The sequence below is a fragment of the Marmota flaviventris genome, chromosome 3 (genome assembly GCF_047511675.1).
Source record: "Marmota flaviventris isolate mMarFla1 chromosome 3, mMarFla1.hap1, whole genome shotgun sequence".
Classification (NCBI taxonomy): domain Eukaryota; kingdom Metazoa; phylum Chordata; class Mammalia; order Rodentia; family Sciuridae; genus Marmota; species Marmota flaviventris.
The window spans coordinates 118962128-118987788 of NC_092500.1; the positions used below are offsets into that span (position 1 = coordinate 118962128).

General features: G+C 35.3%; 1 protein-coding gene across 5 annotated transcripts in view; it reads left to right on the plus strand.

Moving 5' to 3' along the window:
• Erc1 (ELKS/RAB6-interacting/CAST family member 1) overlaps nt 1–25661 on the plus strand; it is a 546275-nt gene that overhangs the window by 23386 nt on the left and 497228 nt on the right. For all 5 annotated transcript variants that reach the window (XM_071610305.1, XM_027951274.3, XM_027951275.3 and 2 more), the window contains exon 2: nt 8101–8912. In XM_071610305.1, coding sequence (XP_071466406.1) covers nt 8244–8912 — 669 coding nt within the window. In that variant the 5' untranslated portion in view covers nt 8101–8243. The remainder of the gene's footprint in view (nt 1–8100; nt 8913–25661) is intronic.

Genomic DNA, 25661 nt, shown 5'->3' on the forward strand with positions numbered 1-25661 from the left:
CTTAACTCCAGAATCTCTATATCATAGTGAATGGCTGTTATTGATTACACTATGTTACATTCCTTAAATATGTTGGGCTTGTAAAATAAAATTGGGCATCATCAATAGATTAGAAAAAGAAGGGCTGGGGATGTGGCTCAAGCGGTAGTGTGCTCGCCTGGCATGTGTGGGGCCCTGGGTTAGATCCTCAATACCACATAAAAATAAAAAATAAATATATTAAAAAAAAAAGAAAAAAAGAAAAAGAAGACCATACAGTAAAGGAGGCCACTTAAAAGTTTGTTTTAATAGTCTTGTCCAGACTGGATGAAGTTGTAGCTGAAGGTTTGGAAATGAATTATATATATTACAAAGATAAGAATTTATGGTACATAGTGATGGATTAATTAATGGAAATTGAATGAAGGAGTCAAAATGAATTTTGTTCAGCCAGGGAACATAGGAGAAACGATGTGTTTTAGAGAAAATATGTTTATTTAGAACTGATGAGTTGTCTGTGGATCATCTTGACAGCAATGTTTAGTATGTGGTGGTCTGCAGTCCAAAAGAAAGGTCAGCAGTGGGAATATTGATTGAGAGAATTTAAACTAAATATCTATGTAAAATAAGTATTAATTGAAACAATTGTAGATGAGATTGCCCAGGAAAAGTGAATAAAGAATGTGAAAACATGTTTGAAAATAGAGCTATTAGCTATACTAGTCATTTAAAAGTAGAGAAAGAGGGGCTGGGGATGTGGCTCAAGCGGTAGCGCGCTCTCCTGGCATGCGTGCGGCCCGGGTTCGATCCTCAGCACCACGTACAAACAAAGATGTTGTGTTCGCCGAAAACTAAAAAATAAATATTAAAAAAATTCTCTCTCTCTCTTTAAAAAAATTTATTAGAAGTAGAGAAAGAGGAGCCAATAAAATGTATGACAAAGGGATTGTCTTGGAGAGATAGTAAAATCAGAAGAGTAGGATCAGAGACTTCATGTGAGAGTTTGAAGATAGAAGTGATCAGTAGTATGAGATATAATAGAAGTAAAGAGAATTCATTACATTTGGCTACAGGGAAAATATCCTGGTTTTATTGTAGAAGTCGTACAATAAATGTTTTTAATATCTTGACCCTTATAGTACCTAGACCAGTATAGAATTTGTTGGATATCTTTAATCTACCCATTCTTGAATAGTTTTTTAATTTAGTCCTGATTATAAAAATAGTATGTTCTTACAAAGATAAATGTGTAGTTTCTGCAGGTATATGAGAAAGTAAAATCATTGTTAAAAATGTTACTTACCAGGTTGTGTAACCTGCCATAACCTTTTTTTTTTGTATTGGGGATTGAACCCAGGGGCACATAACCACTGAACCACATCCCCAGCCCTTTTTTGTATTTTATTTAGAGACAGTCTCAGTTGCTTAGGACCTCACTAAATTACTGAGTCTGGTTTTGAACTCACAATCCTCCTGCCTCAGCATCCTGAGCCACTGGGATTACAAGTACATGTTTTTCTTTTTAATGTGGAGGGAATCTGTGTTTATAATTTTTTTCTGTTTTCTCTTTGAAACATTTTTCCACACATTGAGGATGAAACCAAATCATCATTTATATATTTATTCATTTTTTTGCTGCACTGAAGATTGAGCCCCGGAGCACTCTAAAGCCCTTTTTTATTTTGAGGCATGGTTATGCTAAATTGCTTTGGCTGACCTTGAACTTGTGATCCCTTGTCTCAGCCTTCTGAATAGTTGTGATTACAGTCTGCACCACCCCTCCTGGATACATCATCATTTACAGTGAGATAATAAGTTAATTTCTTAGGGCACCTGTAACAAATTATGTCAAGTTCGTTCTCATAGTTCCAGAGCTAGAGATCCAAAATTCAGATACCGTGAGAGCCAAGTGTATTGGCCCACGCCTTTAATCCCAGGGGAGATTGAGGCAGCGAAGTGCTATCTCAGAAAAGGACTGGCAATGTAGTTCAGTTGTAGTGTGTCCCTGGGTTCAATCCCCAGTAGCCCCTCCCCCCCACCCGCTGGAAAAAAATGTCCTCAAAGCCTTGTTTTCTCCGAACATTCTGGAGAGAATTCTTTCTTTTTTCTTCCTGGCTTCTGGTGGCCCCTGGCAATCCTTGGCTTGCTTGGTTTGTTGCCACATTATTCTGATCTCTGGCCTTCTTCCTAATGTGTATCTCTGTGCTTGAATCTCCTTTCTTTTCTCATATAAAGATATCATTCAGCTGTGCATTTTGGTGTGCACCTTTAATCCCAGCAACTCGGGAGGCTGAGGCAGGAGGATTGTGAGTTCAAAGCCAGCCTCAGCAACTTAGTGAGGCACTTAGCAACTCAGCCAAACCCTGTCTCTAACCCCTGTCTCAGACCCTGGGGATGTGGCTAGGGTTAAGCATCCCTGGGTTCAATCCTCTGTCCAAAAAACAAACAAAAAAATCAATCATTTAGGGCCTTTCTAATTTAAAAACAAACAAACAAACAAACCAGCATTTAGGGCCTTTCTAATGAAATTACCTTAACTTGGCTACATCTACAAAGACCCTGTTTTCTGAGGTTCTGGTTACACAGTAATTTTTGAGGACCCATTACAGATTGTATCCCATATTGTAGCTTTGCCTTAACATATATAGCCAATAATATACATAACCATTTAGATTGTAATTTTTCACATGAACATAATGGGGGAGGAGAGCCTTGTTGATCCAGCTGGACTCCTTTTGGTACTACTTTGTCCCATTTTAACTGAGAATGGGCATGTGCAGCAGTCCTGGCCTGAGATGAATATGATTCCGAGGGCTTATAGCCCTTAGGAGTGAAAGTTGAATCACAGCATAAGGTAAGCCACCAAGACCTGCTGAGGTAAAAAGTGAGGATGAGTGGAATTTAGAATAGTAGGGATGGGAGAAAATGAGCTCAGACCACCAGCAGCTGTAGTTTGTTCCAGTAACTTTTCTCTGTGTCCTCTCAAAAAGAGAGCCCTGTGGGAATCAAGCAAAAGCTGCTCCTTATGCCATTGTGGAGAAGGGATACAAGGGGTGGACTGTGGTGGCCGTGAAAATGTGCCAGTCTCCTTTTGTGAGGGACATGATTGACTTTCTCCACTGAATTGCCTTTGTATCTTTGTATAGCAGTCCCATAATTCTATAGTCTGTTCCTGGAATCTTGTTATTTCAAGAAATTCTGTAGTTTGCTCTTTTTCATTCAGTTTTCCCACTTGTGTGAAAATATGTGTAAAATAAACACAATTGTAATGACTAACACTTACTGAAAACCTACTAAGAACCCTAGGTATTTTATACTCACTCAGTGATTTGATCTTCTTAGCTCTTCCTGGAAAAAGATCTTATGTCCATTTCATTGATGAAGATGCTGAGGGTCTAAGAGTTTCATTTATTCATCCAAAGCTGTCCATTTAAATAGTCAAGCTGAATGAGCCTACGCTTTTCCTGCTAGTCCTTGGATGTGTGACTTTCAGGAACACAGTGAGAACTGATTATTTCACAAAGCCCTTGTTACGGTGAAATGTACTGGAAGAGTATGTGTTGCATTTTTGTTACCGCACATGTAGACTCTATAGGAAATAGTTCTGGACACATTTTTGTTTTAATAGTTGAGTATAGTGTTTTTAATATGCTTTGATACTAGAGCAACAGTATTAAAGAGGATAATACAAAAATTATTCTGTCCATGTATCCTGAGTACTGTTGCTAATGAGAAGTACAATTGGAGATACCCAGATAGTGGGGTATATGGTTCTGATTGTCAAATGAAGGGGTTAGGACTGGAAGTGTAAATTTGGAGTCATCATTATACAGTTTATATTTAAAGCTGGTAGGGGTAGGGAGAAGTGATCCCCTAAGGATGATATTGTAGTGTGAGAATAATACAGAGATGAAGATGTAATTCTGGAAATCAGAAACAGTTAAAGCAGGAATGAACAAATAATGAGGAAGACAAGAAAAGGAGAGTGTGATAAAAGAAACCAAGTGGAGAGTGTGAAGCAGTTGAGAGATGGGAGACTATAAACAGAAGTTACAAAAACATCATAAAGGAAAATCAATTGTTACATAAGATTTCTGAGGAAGGCTCAGCACATAGGCCCTGCAGTACCATGGAAAGACTAGCTCTTCTTTTATCAGAGTGGAGAAAACAAGTTAAGGATGGGTGTTAATGTAAAAGAGTGTATGACAAGAGGACACCCAGAAAATTCCTTTTGATTTCTGTATTTCTCTGGTGTAGAAGTTGAGGTATATTAGTTTGGTTGGGCTGTCATAAGAAAAATGGGTGGCTTACGCTAACTGCAATTTATTTTCTCACCATTCTGGAGTCTTTCATTCTGGGATCAAGGTGTCAGCATGGCTGACTACTTCCAGAGGCTTCTGATTGCCTTGTAGATGGCCATTTTCCTCTGGTGTCTTCTCATGGTCTGTTCTGTCTCTTTTTATAAGGATACCAGTTGTACTGGATTAGGGCCTACCCCAATGACTTCATTTAACCTAAATTACCTTTTAAATTACCATCTCTCTGTAAATATAGTCAACATTCTGAGGTTTGAAGCTTAAGACTTCAGTTTATGAATCTTAGGGGTGAGGAGCATAGTTCAGCCATTTGCTGAAAAAGTGACGAAATGTTATTTCATAAAATACCATAAGAAAAATTAAGAGATGAATATCTAGGTGAAAATATTTTCAACATGCATGTAAGATCTGTAAACAGAATTTCTACATGGGAAACACTCAATGTGAAAGAGCTAAAATTAGAAAGAAGGAAACATTTTGACATAATTAATCGTATTAATTGTTGTTATTTATGTTTTTTACTTTCTGGTTCTTAAGAAAGCCTTATTCTAATTCAGCTTTACAAGGATATTGTCCTAAATTTTCTCCTAGTACTTTTCACAGACTAAAAAAATTTAATATGCATGGAATTTATTTCATTATACTGTCAGAGTAGGGTTCAGTTTATTTTCTGAATATATCACTTATTCAAACCCTGTTTATTGAATGATTTGTCTTTTCTTCATTTTTTGAAATATTATGTTTAGTAAATATTAAAATCCCATATATTTAAAATCTAAATCCTATAATTTAGACTCTAGTCCTTGGATAGAACTATAATTTTAATTACTATAGCTTTATAATAATATAAGATATTATTATAACATTAAAATATATTATTATAATATAACATTATTATAATAATATAAAAGCTTTTATAATAGCTTTTATAATTTAATTACTATAGCTTTTATAATTTTTTTGTGAGAAATCCTGGTGATCAGATGTGTGTCTCTTGCCCAGAATGTTTTGCCATAATGTTTAGTGGGCATTTTGCAGTATCCTGTTAACACACACATTACTTTGATAGACACATTAAGTGGTATAAACAGTACATATAATCTCATACCAGAGTGGATCAGGTTTTCCTTCTAAATGAGTTAAAAAGAAGAATTTATCTTTTTTTTAAATTCTAATTAAAACTTTATAGAAGAATATATCTTAAAAAGATTTTTGGATTATAAATCTGTAATTTTTCTTGCTGTTTGGGGATATACCTTCCTTTTTTGTCCAAATGTTTATGATTATTTTGGTTATTCTTGAATCTTTACTCGTCCATGTGAATTTTAGCTTCTGTTTTTTTGAATTATGTGAAAAATTCTCTAGAGATTTTCATTGGGATTGTGCTTAATAGTTGGGGAAGAACAGCTTTATGGGGTTTGTCTTCATGTCTGTGAACATGGATAGCTTTTCTTTCAGGTACTTTTTCATGTCATTCAGTAGTTTTATGGTTTTTTTTTTTTTTTCTCTCTCTCAAAAATGTTTGAAGCTGGACATGGTGGCACACAACCTGTAATCCCAGTGGCTCTGGAGGATAAGGCAGAAGGATCACAAATTAAAAGCCAGCCTTAGTCAAAGTGAGGCACTAAGCAACTCAGTGAGACTTTGTCTCTAAATAAAATACAAAATAGGGCTGGGGATGTGACTCAGTGGTTAGGTGCCCCTGAGTTCAATCCTCAATACTGCTACACTCCCCCCACCCCCTGCAAAAAAAAAAAAAAAAAAAAATGCTTGAAATCTTGTTGGATTTATATCAAAATACTTTTACAGTTTTGTTGGTATTGTGAATGGAATTTTTTAAAGTTTGAAACTACATTTTTTAATTGTTGTTGCTAATATCTAAAAGTATTGATGTTTATGAATTGAACATGTTCCTGACCAGTATGTTGAGTTCTGTTACTGGTTCTGATAATATGTCAGTTGATAAGCTTGTGTTCTTTGTTAGAAAATCATATTCAGGGTTGGGGTTGTTGCCTAGCATGTGTGAGGCACTGGATTTGATTCTCAGCACCACATATAAATAAATGAATAAAATAAAGGTCCATCAACATCTAATTTTTTTAAAAAAGAGAAATCATGTTCAAATATTGAGCTTTATTTCTTTTTTCTTTAATTTTTTATTTATTATTATTTATTTATTTTACATGAGCTCTCTTATTATTATTATTTGCATTACAATTCTTAATACACCTTTATACCACAACTTATCATATCTCTGTCAAGATATGTTGACACTAAATTCACATCTTCCTACATGTATTTTGTACAGCGATGAGGGTCTCCTTCCACCATCCATGCAATTCCCCTCTCCCTCCTTTTCCCTCCCACCCCTCTTTCCTATCTAGAGGTAATTTTCTTCCCATGCTCTTCCTATCCCATTTTGAGTTACCCCCTTATATCAGAGAAGATATTTGGTATTTTTTTTTTTGGGACTAGCTAACTTCACTTAGCATAATCTGCTCTAATGCCATCCATTTTCCTGCAAATGCCATGATCTTATGATTTTTTTAGTGCTGAGTAATATTCCATTGTGTATAAATGCCACATTTTTTTTATCCATTCATCCACTGAAGGACATCTAGGTTGGCTCCACAGTTTAGCTATTGTGAATTGTGCTGCTATAAACATTGATGTGGCTGTGTCTCTGAAATATGCTGTTTTTAGGTCCTTTGGGTATAGTATGAGAAGAGGAATAGCTGGGTCAAATGGTGGTTCCATTCTAAGCTTTCCGAGGAATCTCCATACTGCTTTCCAAATTGGCTACACCAATTTGCAGTCCCACCAGCAGTGTATGAGTGTAACTCTCCCGCGGCGCCCCCCCAATCCTTGCCAGCACTTATTGTTGTTTATCTTCATCATGGCTGCCATCTGATTGCTAGAGATGATGGGCATTTTTTTGTATATTTGTTGATTGATTGTATATCCTCTTCTGAGAAGTGTCTGTTCAGGTCCTTGGCCCATTTATTGATTGGATTATTTGTTTTTTTTGGTGCTTATCTTGTTGAGCTCTTTATATATCCTAGAGATTAGCGCTCTATCTGATGTGTGTTCCCAGGATGTAGGCTCCCTATTGACGTCACATATTATTTCTCTTGCTGAGAAAAAACTTTTTAGTTTGAATCCATCCCATTTGTTGATTCTTGGTTTTAATTCTTGTGCCATAGGCGTCTTATTAAGGAAATTGGGGCCTAGCCCCACGTGATGGAGATTAGGGCCTATTTTTTCTTCTATTAGATGCAGAGTCTCTGGTTTAATTCCTAGATCCTTGATCCATTTTGAGTTAACTTTTGTGCATGGTGAGAGATAGGGGTTCAATTTCATTATGTTGCAAATGGATTTCTAATTTTCTCAGCACCATTTGTTGAAGATGCTATCCTTTCTCCAGTGCATGCTTTTGGCACCTTTGTCTAATGTAAGGTAGTTGTAATTTTGTGGGTTAATCTCTGTGTCCTCTATTTGTACCATTGGTCTACCAGCCTGTTTTGGTGCCAGTACCATGCTGTTTTTGTTACTATTGCTCTGAGGTATAGTTTAGAGCTTTATTTCTTCTTTGTTAATCTTAAACTTCTTTTTCTTTTTCAGTTGTATGGTATATGGTCTTGAGACACATAAAACATTTTTACAGTGGCATTTACTGTGAAATACATTGTGCTGTAATCACATTTTGAATCCATGAGTACATAAATGATAGAAGGGGAAATGGGAAGTTTCTGAGAAGGGGAATATTTATTATCAGAGGATTTAATGTGTGATCTTTTCATTACAGATATGGCGTAAGATATTCAAGATTGGACAGCTGGTGACCTGATATTTCTGATAGCCTTAAGCTGACTTATAGCCATAGAGAAATCTCTCCGTTTTTGTTTTCTGCTTTACATCTTTTGTGGCACCTAAGTTCACCTTGCAACCATGTATGGAAGTGCTCGCTCAGTTGGGAAGGTGGAACCAAGCAACCAGAGCCCTGGGCGTTCACCTAGGCTTCCCCGTTCCCCTCGCTTAGGTCATCGTCGAACCAATAGTACTGGAGGGAGTTCTGGAAGCAGTGTTGGAGGTGGCAGTGGGAAAACCCTTTCAATGGAGAATATACAATCCTTAAATGCTGCCTATGCTACATCTGGCCCTATGTACTTAAGTGACCATGAAAATGTGGGTTCAGAAACACCAAAAAGCACCATGACACTTGGCCGTTCTGGGGGACGTCTGCCTTATGGTGTTAGGATGACTGCTATGGGCAGTAGTCCCAACATAGCCAGCAGTGGGGTTGCTAGTGACACCATAGCATTTGGAGAGCATCACCTCCCTCCTGTGAGTATGGCATCCACTGTACCTCACTCTCTTCGTCAGGCAAGAGATAATACAATCATGGATCTGCAGACACAGCTAAAGGAAGTGTTAAGGGAAAATGATCTCTTGCGGAAGGATGTGGAAGTAAAGGAGAGTAAATTGAGTTCTTCAATGAATAGCATCAAGACCTTCTGGAGCCCAGAGTTGAAGAAAGAGCGAGCCCTTCGAAAAGATGAAGCTTCCAAAATCACCATTTGGAAGGAACAGTATAGAGTCGTGCAGGAAGAAAACCAGGTGAGTTTTATGTCTTGTCTGTCTTTATTGGCTGAATTCATGTATATGAATAAAATGAGCCAGTCTTTTTTTTTTTTTCCCTTGTTAGTTCATTTATCTTTCTTTATCCTATCTATTTTAGTATTTTCTGTCTTTTCTTTCTCAGCCTTTTCCAGATTTGCTTTTATGTCTGCTTTTCCCCCTTATTACTTGTTTTTCTTCAATTCTTTTTCACTTACTATATTTTTTTAAAGTATATATATTTTCAGTTCTGTGAGAATAGAGTATTGCCACACATTCTAACATCCATTACCAAAATTATTTTGATTATTTAAGTGTAAAATATACCAGTAAGATTGGTCATAATGTAAAAAAAAATCAGTCTTAAAAACTATCACAAGTAAGCCAATATGTTATTAAATTACAGATATTACTTTTAAAAAGTTGATGTAAATCTTAATTAGGTACTTAAAATGAGTAACTTCTTTTTGTTGATATTCATGTAAGTTTTACTTCAGGGTTTTGATGTTGTTTTTGTTATTCTTTGATTTTTCTAAATTTAAGGTGGAGGAAAGGCAACTTGGTACAATTGATTGTTTTGATAAAATAATATGTGTAGGCATTATAATCACATAATTTTTCAGTTTTAGAACTAAGTGCTTTCCGGTGTGGTTGCTCACACCTGTAATCCCAGCAACCCGGGAGGCTGAGGCAGGAGGATTATAAGTTTGAGAGCAGCTTTAGTAATTTAGCGAGATCCTACACAACTTGGTGAGATCCTGTCTCAAAATTAAGGAAAAAAAAAAGAAAGAAAGAAAAAGAAGAGCCAAATGCTGTCTTAGACACTGTATGAAAAAAATAATTTATTTACTTTTCTGAACTATCTCAGGTTATAGTTGATGTTTGGCTATAGTTGTGTCATACTGTGCAACAGCTCATGAAATCAAATATGTGAGCAAATCATATTTAGCCTGTGGTAATTAAAATCTTAAAATACTTTTTGTTTAAAATACTTTTAGAACATACCTTAAATTTGGGAGGTTGGATTACTTGCCCTTTAAAAAAACTATCATTTCTTTAGAGAATTTCTTTTTTTTGGTACTGGAGATTGAACCTAGGGGCACTTAACCACAGAGCCATATCCCCAGCCCTTTAAAAAAAGAAAAAAAAATATATATATACACACACACACACATATATTTTTAAATATTTTATTTATTTATGTTTACATGGTGCTGAGGATCGAACGTAGTGCCTCGCATGTGCTAGGTGAACACTCTACCACTGAGCCACAACCCCAACCCCTAAAAAATATATTTTATTTAGAGACAGAGTTTCACTGAGTTCCTTAGGAACTTGCTAAGTTGCTGAGACTGTCGCTGAACTTGTGATTCCAACCTCCTGAAATGCTGGAATTATAGGTGTGTGGCACTGCACCCAGCTTAGAGGAGAATTTTAAAGTAGCTACCTCGTTGTTGTTATTAAACTTATTTTTGGGTTAGGCTAATAAGAATTATAAAGAAAGTAATAAACAACTAAATTTCTGCATTTTTCTTAAGTGATTCCATGAAATACAGAGAGAATTAGAAATGATCTGTGTCTTTTATTTTTTATTTTTTTCAGTACTAGGAATTGAATCACAGGAGTTCCTACCACCAAGCCCTTTTTATTTTTTATTTTGAGACGGAGTTTTGCTAAGTTGCTCAGGCTGCTCTCACACTCAGGATCCTCTTGCCTCAGCTTTCTGAGTCTCCAAGGATTACAGGCATGTGCCCCCTCACCTGGCATGATTGTCTTAACTATTCTGCTAATCATGCTTAGTTTAGGCATTCAGATCTGTTTTGAGTACTGGAAGATCTCAAGGTAAATTGAATTTTGTATGTTAAAGCTACAGACCTGCTTTTCCAGATTTGGTTTTTGGTCATAAGATGAATACAGAAAAACGGAAAGTAAAATTTACCCCATATCCTCCCATCTACTAATAACTTCACTATTGCCCTAAATATTTTGAGGTTTCTTGTTAAAGAAACATAAGAAATTTTGCAGGAGTGGAATATTACAAGTGTTATTCTGTGACCTTATTTTAGCCAACGACATTTCTCCTATATATTAAATCTCTTTAATATATATGTAATCGTTTCTCATGCCTGTGTACTTTTCCATTGTGTTTTTCCTAGATAATATGGTAGGTTAAAAATCTCATTTACTCTGGGCACGGTGGTGCATGCTAGTAATCCCAGTAACTTGGGAGGCTGAGGCAAGAGGATCACGATTTCAAAGCCAGCTTCAGTAACTGTGAGGTACTAAGCAACTCAGTGAGACCCTGTCTCTAAATAAAATGCAAAATAGGGCTAGGGATGTGGCTCAATGATCCAGTATCCCAGAGTTCAACCCCTGGCACCACTCCCCCCGCCAAAAAATATTATAATTTAATTATTTCTCAGGTACGTTATAACCCCAAACTATTTTTCTTTTACTTTTTAACTGGTAATTAAATTTGTCATTACTTAAAATTTTAATGCTTTAATATTCTTAAATATTTCTGTTAGACACCTGGCCTTACAAAATAAGAGTACATTAAAAAAATTGCTTTTAATTGTTGGCAGACCTTTTTTTTTTAATATTTGTTTATTTATATGTGGTGCTGAGAATCAAACCCAAACTTTACTGCTGAGCTACAACCCCAACTGTGAGAGCATGTTCTTTAAAAAAATTTTTCTTAGAAAATTCTGTGAGTTTGACTTATTAAGACTTTAAGATTGTGCAAAGGAAGAAAAGAACTGAAATAGACTTCAGTGATAGATTCTAAACATAAGTAGAGGGGTTACCTAAATGCTGGCTCAGATACATCACTATTAGTAGTTATATTTGTTTAAAACCTAGATTTCTAGATCTTACTGAATAATAACTAAATAAAAACCTCTGAGAACAGAGTTTGGAACTTGTATTTTAAACAAGCTTCTCAGGTGATTTCATGATCTTTAGAATTTAGTATATACTAATTAATCTATTTTTTTTTAATGGTACTGGGATTGAATCCAGGGGTGTCTTCCACTGAGATGCATCCCCAGCCCTTTATGTTTTATTTTTGATTTTGAGACAGGGTCTTAAGTTGCTGAGTACGACCTTGAACTTGTTATCCTGCTTTAGTTTCTTGAATAGCTAAGATTATAGGTGTGCCCTACCATGCCTGGCTAATACATTCAATTCTTAAATTTATCTCTTGCTCATATGCCACTGAATTGTGATGTTTCTGTAGTGTCACTTTTGAGCTAAAAAAAAAAATTTTTTTTTTTTTTTGGGCAGTGTTGATTTGAATCCACATTCTTGCACATGCTAGGCCAAGTGCTTTATATAAACACTGACCTATAATCTCAGATCTTGAGCCCCAAGAAACAAAGAACCATTCTCTCCATGCTTCTTGTCCTTTTTCCTGTAATGTTAGGGATGCAACATACTTGATCATTATCTATAACAGTGATCCCAGTGGATGTGGTGTATATAGGGGAAAAGAGTGTTAAAATTTTAGAGATGTAGTTCAAAAGAGCCCTGTAAGGTGGACCAGTGGTGCACGCTTGTAATCCCGACCTATAATCCCAGCTATTTGGGAGACTGAGGAAGGAGGATCATAAGTTCAAGGCCAGTCTTGGTAATTTAGCAAGAGTTGGTTTCAAAATAAAAAATAAAAAAAGGACTGGGAATGTAGTTCATTGTTAGAGTGCCCCTGGGTTCAAGCCCTAGTAACACAAGAGAAAAGAAAAAAAGGGGTAAGTAGGACAGGGAAGAAAGGAAAGGAAAGCCCTCAAGGTGATTTTGATGTATCCTCACATTGTGAACCATTGACTCACAAGATAAATACTTAAATGATATGTGATAGCAAAATGAAAATACATTTTATTTAGTTGACAGAAAATAGAATATAACACCAAAAATATATTATTCATTATTATAAAGTAATTGTACCTTCTCAGTTTTATTGTGTAGTATTGGGTTATAAATGTTAGAAGAGGAAAAAATGAGTTTGTATTCTTCAGTCTTGTGACGAAGTATCAGTGTAGCATAGTATTAGAAACTGTATCTTGTGTTCTTAGGGTATGAAGTCCTTTTTTTAAACAATATTGATAAGTTTGTAGTGTGTATGTGGTATATATGAAATTGGTTATATGTATTTAGACAAACATTATAATTGAATATTGTCCAATCTGAAATGTGTTTTAATAAATAAAAACAGAGTTCCATTTAATTTTAAAGTGTGTAAATCACCATCTTATTATAAAAATATATTGTAGGTGGCTGTGGTGGTACACACCCGTAATCCCAGGAGGCTGTCAGGAGGATTGCAAGTTTGAGACCAGATTCAGCAATTTAGCAACATCCTGTCTTAAAAAAAAAAAAAAAAAATTAAAAAAGGTCTGGGGGTCTGGGGTTGTAGCTCAGTGGTAGAGTGCTTGCCTAGCATGTGTGAGGCACTGGGTTTGATCTCAGCACCACATATAAATGAGTAAAATAAAGGTCCATTGACAACTAAAATATATATATATATTTAAAAAAAAAAAAAAAAAAGGACTGGGTATGTAGTTCAGTGGTAAAGTGACCCTGGGTTCAGTTCCCAGCTCTGCAAACAAAGAAAACAATAGCAAAAACCAGAGCAAAAAAAGAGAATATTGTGAAAAATTTACATATGAATACATACTTCTCTTTAAAATGCTCCACCTTTCTAATATAGATTTTCTCTGTGTGTGTGTGTGTGTGTGTGTGTGTATGTGTGTGTGCAAACCTATAAAATTGAAAGTGATTGGGGTTCCCGGATATATTAGTGAATTAGCTAACCCCAGGCTTATCTTGCTGATGATTCTGAAAATAATGCCCGTAGAGAAGATTGTTTTTCTTATCAGGTGACTTGGCAAAGTCCAGTTTATTGCAGTTTATTGAGGAAAAGTTACTGGGATGCTTGTTGATTTTGATATTAATTGAGGCACATTTTTATACCTATATGTCAGAAGCTTTGGGGAAAAAAAACAAATGCAGTATCCTTTCCAGTTATCAAGCTACATTCAGAGGCAAAATATTTGAATCTCTGAAAAGACAATTGTGGGTACTTAGCACTTCAGTGCAAGAGAAGCAGTCCACAGGATTTTCATGCCAAAAAAACCATATGTGCAAAAGAAGGGTGAGTACTGCCTTATCTAGAGTCCGCCCCTTGCTCTAATTAAACACCAATTCTGGCAGGAATATATTTCCTGCACCCACTATAATTAACAGACAATCCTAAAATTGTATAACTTTAGTCCAAAAAACAAAGGGTGCAATTTTAAAGTAAAGTGAAACACTGTAATGAGATATAGAGAGTGAGAATGCTAATTAATAGATTATAGTCAGCCAGCAGTGGGTCCTAATTAAATTCTGCATTCATTATACTCTCAGTAGTCCTCAGAGGTCTGTCATCTTCCATTTTATAAAGAAGATTGTTTAACAGGATTTCAGTAATTAAATAAATTTCCCCATTTCAGTTTGAGACTGGTGTTTGAGTCCATTCTGAATATTTGATCTCATTGGGCTACAGAAATCTTGGTCTGGAATTCTAGCAAATGTAAAACACATTTGCTTAGAATTGCCTGATGTGTGTGGTTTATTATTATGGGATCCTTATAGAAGATTGTTTCTAAAATACCCAGCTGATTTTATGTCCCATGCTTCTCGTTACTGAACTATCAAGTAGTGATTGAAGAGTTAGAAGAGTTAGAATAATATATATTATATTTTAACAGGGAAGACTGAATGCTAGGCAAAAGCTTTACCACTGAGCTATACTCCTAGCTTGCATTTTCTTTTTTTAAACTGAGAATAAGAAAGGCTTTTAGCATATGTTTGCTTGAGAAATATAAAATTCAGTTGTGAGCTTGTTAGACTTGCAGAGCCAATAAGTCTTTGAATAAGTTTTATGTTTTATTTTATTCTAATCAATACATAACCAGCTGTTGTCATACTTCTTTCTTGGTTATATCTTATAAGAATTCTGTTTTTTCAGCCTGGGTTGTAATCCCAGTTACTTGGGAGACCGAGGCAGGAAGATTGTAAGTTTTGGGCCAACCTTAGCAATTTAGTGAGATCCTGTCTCAAAAAATAAAAAAAGGGCTGGGGATGTAACTCAGTGATAGAGTACTTGCCTAATACATGTGAAGCTCTGGATTGAGTGCCCAGTACTGGAGGTGGGGAATCAAAGAAAGAATTCTGTTTTGAATTTATTTGGGTGCTTCTTCAAATAAGTATTTAATTAAACACTTTTGATTGAAAATTTGTGTGAGCAGAGTATATTCTATTTAATGTTATAGAGTGGCAAGAGACTTTAATTTTTTTGTCTTCTGTATTTTTTCTGATTGGTGTCTGATTGATTGATTGAATTTTGCAGTGTTGGAGATCAAACCTGGGGCCTTGAATGTGCTAGGCATGTGCTCTACTACTGAACTATGTGCTATAGAGTCTGATATTTTTTTTTTTTTAATGATTTTCATTTTATGAAGCTCCCATCCATTAGGTCTTGTCACATGTGAAAGTACATAAATTGGTTTGGGAAATTTGCTTTCCATTTGAAGAGTTGGTAGGTTTGTTTACTTGGAATTTAGTGGGGGTTGTTGATTTTTGACTCCCTGGCCAGGTGTGCTCGAACCTTCCTATAATCCTAGCGACTCAGAGGCTGAGGCAGGAGAATTGCAAGTTTGAGGTCAGCCTCAGCAACTTAGCAAGACCCTGTCTCAAAAGATAGATAGAATTGGGGATATAGCTCGGAAGTAAAGTGCCCCTGGGTTCAATCCCAGTAACAGCTCCCAAAGATTCTGGCTCCTTGAAGGGATATATTTTCTGAAAAAGCTGTATCTATTTGATAAAAATGTCTGTTTCTTAGTCATGCTTCACCATTACTAGAAGTGGCACTGCGAGGCCAGATTTCCTCCTGATAGCTGTATATGTAGTAATAATTTGATTTCTTCAGGATGCCTGAGGAGAATGCTGTGATACTTGTGAAGAAATTTTAGGGAGTTTCATCCATCCTTTCACCCCCCTTTGTCCCTCCATTCCTCACTCCGTATCACCTCTCCTTCCTTCATGATACCTCAATTGAGATATAATTGAATTCACCCTTGAAGTATATGTTTTTTCTTCCTTAATCTGATTTATTGGAAGAAGAATTTTAGGAAACTAATAGTAAGTTGCCCTAGGGAGTTATTGAACAGTGAAATGAGTGACATGATAAGGGTCAACAGAGAAGATTGAAGGAAAGAAGGCAGAGAAGGCAAGTGAGTTTGTTGGGGACGGCCTGGATGAACTTGGGTAATAGGCATGGTGAGCAAGGTGCACATTCATGAGGTATTTTCAGAGAGATATTTGTTTGAAGGCTATGATGACTAGAGAGAAAAATGCAATGAATCATGGTACTGAGACTATGGAAATGTTTTTGCTATTGTTTAACAATGGAAAGGGATGGCAAAGTACAACCAGTTTCAGAGTAAGAAATAGTGAATTTGGTGTACATATTTGAATAGAAGTTTTTCATAATCATTTGAAAATAGGAAACTAATGACTGTGATTTTAGGTGCACACAGGTGGATGTTACATGTACTTATTAATGTTAAAGAATTTACTGTGTTTGTTAGTTGAGTATCAGAAGCTTCATACCTCTGTTTATGGGTATGAGGAGTGGAGGGGAAAGAGAGAAGCCAGGAAATGGTACATGCTTTGTATATATATTTTCTTATCAATCTATTATTGTGTTTTGGTTCTTTCTATTGTTTTACTTTTCTTTGATGGCAAAAATAACCTGAGTGATTCTTTCAGTTTATCAAATCACTACAAATGATTAGCCAGGTGCAGTGGTTCACATCTGTAATCCCAGCATCTTGGGAGCTGAGACAGGAGGATCACAGTTTTGAAGTTAGCCTCAGCAATTCAGCTAAACCCTCAGCAATTTAGGGAGACCCTGTCTCAAAATTAAAAATAAAAAGGACTGGGGATGTAGCTCAATGGTAAGAGTGCCCCTGGGTTTAATCCCTGCTCATTGTTGCCCAAAGGTTAATATTAGTTTATGTTCCCATGATAAACAAACTTCTGCTAATAGATGTACTTTATTTTAGTTAACAGCAGCTTCATTAGAGCTCATGTATGATGAATTAAGAGTGAATTTCTGAGAAAGAGTAATTGCAGAAAATATTCAGGGAGGAAATGATTGTATTGACAATGTTTTATTCTTCCACTCTGGACAGGATTAGAACTGGTTTTTTGAATTGGCTTTGTGCTGCCATGTGCATCTCTAAAAGTATTCCTTTATCTTTCTGGAATTGGAAAGTTAGTCCTTAACCAAGATTTATTCCCTTTATTTTACTTTACTGTTAGCAGTAATGCTTTTGAAACTGCCTTCTCTTCCCCCACTTTGTTCTCTCTGCCTTTCCAACTTAATACGCTCACGGTAAATTCTGTTACAGTTTGACAGTTTGCAGAGAATACTAAAATGAGAAAACTGAAATGACACTTGTCCAGATTAATTTCACATATGGAGAATCTGCAGTCAATCACCCTTGATGTACACATGATACCATATCATAACATTGCCTGGTGACTTATGAGTTTCTAGAGCGTGTGATATGCAGGGACTTATTTAGCTTTGAAGTCACCTTTGGGTAACTGCTGTGGTGTTAGATGTGCCTTGAATAGTCCTTTCTAGTAGCAGTTCTCAAACTGTTTGGCCTCAGGACATGTTTATTTGTAAAAATGTAAAGGAGCCCAAGCAGTTTTTGTTTTTGTAGCCAAATTCATCAATATTTGTCAGTTTTTTAGAGAGAGAGAGAGAGAGAGAGAGAATTTTTTAAATATTTATTATTATTTTTTAAATTTTTGGCGGACACAAAATCTTTGTTTGTATGTAGTGCTGAGGATTGAACCCGGGCCGCACGCATGCCAGAAGAGCGCACTATTGCTTGAGCCACATCCCCAGCCCAATATTTGTCATTTAAATAGAAAATTTAAAGAGTTTTAATTTTATTAAAAATTACAAATGCATTAAATGTTAACATAAATAATGTTTTAAAAATGAAAATTGTATTGCAAGTCTCTTTAACGTCTGGCATAATTGAAGATAGCAGATTCTCATATCTGTTTTTGTATTCAATCTGTTGCAATTTGTAGTTTTAGTTGAAATATGTGGAGAAAATCAGGATTCACACAATATGTACTTGGAAAAGCAGGAGTGTTTTCAGTTAAGTGTTAGATATTTTTCAGAACCACACCAAATTTCAACTAAGTTGTAGTTTTTTCTTTTAGAAAAGCATTTTTATTGAGGTACAGTTTGTATACCATAAAAGACATTGTACAATTCAATATATATATACATATATATATATACATATATATATATATATACATATATATATAATCTACTTAAAGAGTAGCAGATGAAGTCTTGGATTTCTCTTGATATTTCTGATGATAGTTACTTATTTCAAGGGTTAATATACTGATTCTCAGTTGTTGGAAAGGTGTGAGAACATGGGCCACTAGAATAATGGGGGTGAGGTAGAGTAGAAAGTGTTTTTAGGATTGCACTGGAGAGGGTTTAAGATCACAAAATACCTGCACTGCCTAGAATAGGTCTGCACATTGAAAAGTTCTTCCTTGTTCTATGTGATTTTCAAATATTAACAGAAATTTGTGTAGGTGAAAAGTCTGTGCATAGGGATCTGAACCTAAATGTGTACATTGTTGTACATTAGTACATTAGCATTTTTGAATGTCTTTAATATATGCTGAAGTTTCTAGCAGTGTAACTATTGCATAAGTTGATGGAAGATTGTGTTTTGAATTGTTTTTTTTTGTTTATATTTTTCTAGAGTTTTATTTTAAAATCAAGTTAATAGTAATGTTGCATTGTTGTCACTTACTGAGTCTTGATTTGTGAGTGTATGTCTTTTTTTTTTTTGAGTGTGTGTCTTTTGATGTACTTGTTACATATGATTTTATTAGGACATTCTTTAGAGTTTTTTTTCATAGAACAGTACAATTTTCCTTGAAATTATATGTGAGAGTGGGTTCATTTATACATTTTCAGGATAGTAAAAAGGACATTTAGGGGCAGTATTGGATTTGATAAGCTTGAGGATCACTGGTAGAGTGGAGAACACTCAATATCAAATCACAGATCTCCATTGTAGTTTTATTTCTGGCTTTGCCAGTTGCTTATGAGGTGTATAGCCATAGTACAGTGTTTATTCTTTCTGGACCCCTGTTCGCTAGACCTCCATAGATTTCTTTCCTAGTAGCTGAAGTCTCATAGAGTCTGGTGGTTCACTTTGATTGCAAAGCCCAAATATAGGATTGATTCATAAAGCCAAGTTAGACCCTTGTGAGAGTGAGAAATACATGACTGTTGAAGTTCTTCTCAAGGTAGGTGGCTTAAAAACAGTGTTTACATTAAAGGGAAAAGAAGCTTTATGTAATTTCATCAGTTCTCACATGGGATAATAATCATTTTATTGTTGCAATACTGAAAATATTAAAGGAGATGATATGTATAAAATTATGGGCAAGAACGCCTGACATAGTAACTATGCAGTGCAATAAATACTGGTTGAATGAAAATCAAGTTAAATATTTCATAAATGCAAATACATTTTATAACATTTTTGGATGTATAAATGAACCTTACAGTCTACTACTAGAAGAGAAACAGTAACATGGGACCTATAAGGTCTATTTAGAAAAGTGGGTCACAATGCTTAATAAGTTTCATGTGCATAACTAATCACTACCAGCACACTCTTCATATACCTGAAGGAATTATGAGGAACTTTTGAGTAGGGTAATTAGCTTGCAGGGTTTTCATTTATTGTGATTTTCATTATTTAAAGTTTTTATTTCCATCATGACTCATATGTGAATTATATAGTATTTTCCCAAAAGGAATGTGACATTGATGGAAATACACATTTTTAAAACTGGCTTACTTTATTTCTGTGGTAAGAGGTTTTTGGCTGGTTAGATGGACCCCATACTTGGCTACAAATAATTTTAACTATGTGCTTTTGTGAACAAGACTTACCTTCACAAGGCAGTGGAGATTTCTTGAGAATGGGTGGCAAAGAATGCTTGCTTAAATTTCCTTGTACTTCTTATTTTAAACTATTAATTTCTGTACTGTGCTTTTTATTTAATTGGACTCTTACATAAAAGGGTATGTGTCACCTAAAGATGCAGTTTGCTCACATTATTCCTATTACTCCTCTTACATTGAACATATAATGTTACGTGTGATGTTCGCTTTGATTTTTACATATGATCTATTGTTGTACCCTTTTAAAAATACTGTAAATAGCTATCATTGAAAATGTTGTCTTGGCGAATGGATAAAAAAAATGTGGCATTTATACACAATGGAGTATTACTGTGCATTAAAAAATGACAAAATCATAGAATTTACAGGGAAATGGATGGCATTAGAGCAGATTATGCTAAGTGAAGCTAGCCAATCCCTAAAAAACAAATGCCAAATGTCTTCTTTGATATAAGGAGAGTAACTAAGAACAGTGTAGGGACGAAGAACAGGAGAAGAAGATTAACATTTAACAGGGATGAGAGGTGGGAGGGAAAGGGAGAGAGAAGGGAAATTGCATGGTAATGGAAGGAGACCCTCAGGGTTATACAGTGGAGGAGGTAGAGAGAGAGGAGGGGAGGGGAGGGGAGAGGTGGGGAGGGGGGAGGGTGGAGGATGGGAAAGGCAGTGGAGCACAACAGACACTAGTATGGCAATTTGTAAATCAATGGATGTGTAACTGATGTGATTCTGCAATCTGTGTATGGGGTGAAGGTGGGAGTTCATAACCCACTTGAATCAAAGTGTGGAATATGATATGTCAAGAAATTTGTAATGTTTTGAACAACCCACAATAAAAAATTTAAAAAAAAAAAAAGAAAATGTTGTCTTGGGCTGGGGTTGTAGCTCAGTGGGGCTGGGCTTGTAGCTCAGTAGTTGAGTACTTGCCTTGCATGTGGAAGGCATTGAGTTTGATCCTCAGCACCACATAAAAATAAAATAAAGACATTGTATCCATCTACAATTAAAGAAATATTAAAAAAAAAAAGAAAATGTTGTCTTATATGACTTTGTTGCCAAATACATCTGAGTGCTAGTCATGGCTTTTATAGTAATAATGATCACAGAGCATTTACAAATACCATCCTATGTGCCTTTATGTAAACTATTTCTAATTTTCACAATGGTCTTATTGGTAAGTGATGTTGTCCTCGTTTTTAGATGAAAAAAGTGAAATTAATAGAGGAATTTATTCAGGTCTTATATCTGGCAAATGACAGATTTGTTTACAAAGTTAACTAAAATGCTGTTGTTTGCAGCTAAGGACAACTGAGTAAAATGTAAATACCTGTTTAAAATATTTATTGAAAAATTAATATTTTTTGTTCACTTATGAAATGTAATAGACTACATTAAAATTCTTCTGTGTTTTATTTGGAGAACAACATTCACGAACAGGATTCCAAGGCAACCGGGAAGGGGTTAACACAGAGAGAAAGGAAAGAGAAGAGAGAGGTTAAGAAATCAGTTGAGAAGATAAAAAAATTTTAATTTGATTAATTTAAATAACAGGTCTAGCCAGGCATGGTGGTGCGTGTTTGTAATCCCAGCAACTGAGGAGGCTCACTCAGGAGTATCGCAAGTTTAAGACCACTGTCAACAATTTAGTGAGGTCCTGTCAAAATAAAAAATAAAAAGGCTGGGGATGTAGCTCAGTGGTTGAACACCCCTGGTTTAAATCTTCAGTAACAACAATAGCAACATACACACACACACCCAGTCTAGATCAGAAGATGTCATGGCACATGCCAGTGATTTTCTTATTTGATTAGGTAGAGAGCATTAGATTAGTTGCTCCTAAACTTGGATTTCACACACCAGTAAAATGAAAAATAACATAAAAACAACCAAAAAAGAAAGCAGGAACCAGAGGGAAGATTGGCATGGGAGTGTGAAATAAAAAGAATAGAAAAGTTACCGTATACTATTACCAGTGCTTTATAAGAGGAAAGATTTGGTAACATGAAAAGAATTAGAATTGCATAATCTCAGAATAAAGGACAGTTCTAAGAAAATAGCTTTTCACTTTACAGTGCCAATTTTATTATAGATTGGTGGAAACTTGGTCATGAACTGGCTCTGAGAAGCATTAGTTTATAGTAGGAGTCCATCACATGATAGCCTGTAGGCCAGATCTTTCCCACAGGATTTGTATGCCCCACAAACCAAGAGTAGTTTTTATATTTTTGAATTGTTTGTAAAAAGTAATATTTTGTGTTGTGAAAATTTTTATGAAAATTCAGTGTCCATAAATAAAATGTTATTGGAACCCAGCCATGCTTATTCATGTGTTGTCTATGGCTGCTTTCATAATACACACTGGTAGAATTTAGTTACTGTGGTAGTGTGTGAATGATCTGTTAAACCTGAAATATTTACTATCTGGCCCTTCATAGAGAAAGCTTGTCAATACCTGGTTTAAACAAAGGAATAAGTAATAGCTAATACTTGTGTAGTGTTTGCTAAGAAATAGGCCTGTTCTGTGTGTTCTGCCTATGTTATTAATCACCCAACAACTGGTTGAGGTAGGTAATGTTATTTTATTGAAGTGGAAACTGAGGCTAAGAGTACCTTGCCCACTGTCCTATAGCCATGAAGTAGCAGAGGATTCCAGTGCATATAATGTGGCCTCCGTATTCTGCTCTGAACAGACTATTAAGAAAGGAAACAGATTTTGGGACACTGAACACATTATTTACCTTGTTTTATAAAAAGAGGAAAGTAGCTGTATTTTGTAGTTAACCCCCCCAATGTTATTACTGAATAATCAAATTGAATATTAATTATTTCACAGTTATGAACATTTGGTTTATTTCTGTTGACTCAGTGGGCTTTCCCACAAGTTTGTTGTTTGAGATGTCCTATATTTTGTTGAATTTTTGAGCAAATAAATCTGTAATTTCTGAACCATACATTGACTTCATTTTTGGTGTCGTTAGGATAATGAATTATGTTACTAGATTGGTAGAGGATATCTTTATGTTCCACCATCCTCATAAATAAATGTTTATTGTGTTGTTTTAAAAGAGCATAAAGTATGCTTTCTGAGTCATTGATTTAGTCCCCAAAATATTGGATTATAAAATACATAGGGATTTTAATTAATATCTTTCTGAAGAGAGTTTTTTAATTTTATTTTTTGTAGAAAAGATATGGCTTTGTTTGCCAAAGTCTGAAGAATTAAATTACTAATAGTTTGGTATGTAGGTGGATGTCTTCAAGAGGGAATCACATTTCCTTTAGAGAAGTAGCATTTGAGACTAAGAGGTGTGGTTTTTAAAAAAACTGCTTGAATGAAAGAATAAATATTAGCAAGTAAGTGAATAAAGTGGAATTAGTATGACCAATTCTAATTTCACAAATAATGTATTTCAAAACAGATTTCTAGAATTCTAATGATCATGTAAATTACTCACTTAAGTAAGTAGAGGTCTAGAGGATTTAGTTTTTTTTTGGTCTTAAATGTCACTGTTTTCAGATTTAAAAATGCCAGTAACTAATATTCTCAGTTAGTTGCTCAAAGAGTTTACCTTGTTAAAGGTGGAATTCCAAAGATGGGATTGTACAAAGTGTAGGGGCTGGGGTGGGATTAAGATGGTGGTGAAAGTTTTTTTTTTTTTTTTTTTTTGTGTGTGTGTGTAGTGTTTCAGTTTTACCTTCATGTTCGGGGAGTTGCTTTCTTGGTTCATATTGAAATCTTGGGCAGATGGTAATGGGAACACAATACAGATAAAATTGCCAATGCTTTCCCTATGAGAGGGAAGTGAATTTGTTAGTTGGTAGATTTCTTATATTTTGCATTTGTGTGGTTTCTATTTGTTTCTGTTCCCAGGGGAGACATATCTCCAACCCTTGTTGTTTTGAGACAGGGTTTCGCTAAGTTGCTGAGGTTGGCTTTGAACTTGTGATTCTTTTGCCTTAGCCTCCCTAGTTGCTGGGATTATAGTTGAGACACTGTTGGTGATTTCTCTTCCTCTTGCCATTCCACTCATATTTTGACTCTAATAATTTTGAAAACTATTGCTTATTTTTGAAGAGTTAACTGGGATTAAAATCTAAAACTTGACTGCCTGGGTTGAGGTGGCATGTTATAGTCTTGACATCTTCTGCCACCTCTTTTGCCTGTGACAGATGGTTTCCCCTCCTGGTTGTAATCCATTACTAATTTTTTTCAGAGAATGAATACCATGTGTTCCTCATTTTGGCTGTAGTTGTGTTCTGCCCACTCATTGGCTTCAGAGGAACTTGAAATTGGATGTACTTCCTGCTGGCATTTATGGCAGGAAGTGAATACAACTGTGACTCTTAATGCCAAGTGTTCATTTATTAGAAAAATTCTAGCTTCCTAAAATTAAACATTATTTTTTTGTTACACCAAGAATAAAGCTAAACTTTATTACCTTTTTTGAATATATTTTCAGTTGATGATATATAGTAAATATTTTTTGGTGGGTCATTTATTACAAAATAGGATTTTAAATCTGAATTTAACATAATCAGATTTGTAGTGTGTCAGTCCTGTCTGTATAGGATATTTAATGAATAGACCTTATTATAACTGAGTATAATGAATAATGAATACAATGACAGGGATTTATATTACAGAGATTCCAAAAATAATGTAAATTTTGATGTCTGATATTGCACTTTGAACTTATATTTTAATATATCTTTTGCAGTACATGTAAACCATAGTATTGGTCTGTTCCCCTGTGTGTGTATGTATGTGTGTGTTTTCCTGCTTTGGGAATTGAATGAACCCTGGACCTTGTGTGATCTATACCCTTAGCCCTGACCTCTTTTTTTTTCTCTTTCTTTCTTTTTTTTTTTTTTTTTGATGGGAGAGGGTACCAGGAATTGAACTCAGAGGCACTCAACCACTGAGCCACATCCCCAGCCCTAGTTTCTGTTTTATTTAGATACAGGGTCTCTTTGAGTTGCTTAGTGCCTTGATGTTGCTGAGGCTGACTTTGAACTCCTCCTGCTTTAGACTCTCTTTAGCCGCTGGAATTACAGGCATGCATCAATAAGCCCTGCAACCTTGACTGTTTTATTTATCTATTTTTTTTTTAAAATATTGATTCTTGTTACATTGCCTAGGTTGACCTCAAGGACTTTTCTTTCTTTATTCTCCTGAGTAGCTGAGAGTACATGAGCACAGCACATCCTACTTGTTTGTTCATTTTAACTTGCTTGCTTAGGATCACCCCTGTCTTCTTGTGGATATAAATGACATCATCTTAGGCTTTGAAGAAAATCACAAGTTTGTATCTGAGGCAGTTTAATTTTTAGAAAATAACTGTATAAAGGGTAAAGATTTGCTCCCAAGATGTAAGCTCTCTCTATTCACCTCACAGATTGTTACTTTTTAGTTTGAGTCCATCCCATTTATTGATTCTTGATTTTAATTCTTGTGCCACAAGAGTCTTATTAAGGGAGTTGGGGCCTAATCCCACATGATGGAAATTAGGGCCTACTTTTTCTTCTATTAGACGCAGGGTCTCTGGTTGTATTCCTAAGTCCTTGATCCATTTTGAGTTGAGTTTTGTGCATGGTGAGAGATAGGGATTTAATTTCATTTTTTTTTGCATGTGGATTTCCAGTTTTCCCAGCACCATTTGTTGAAGATACTCTTT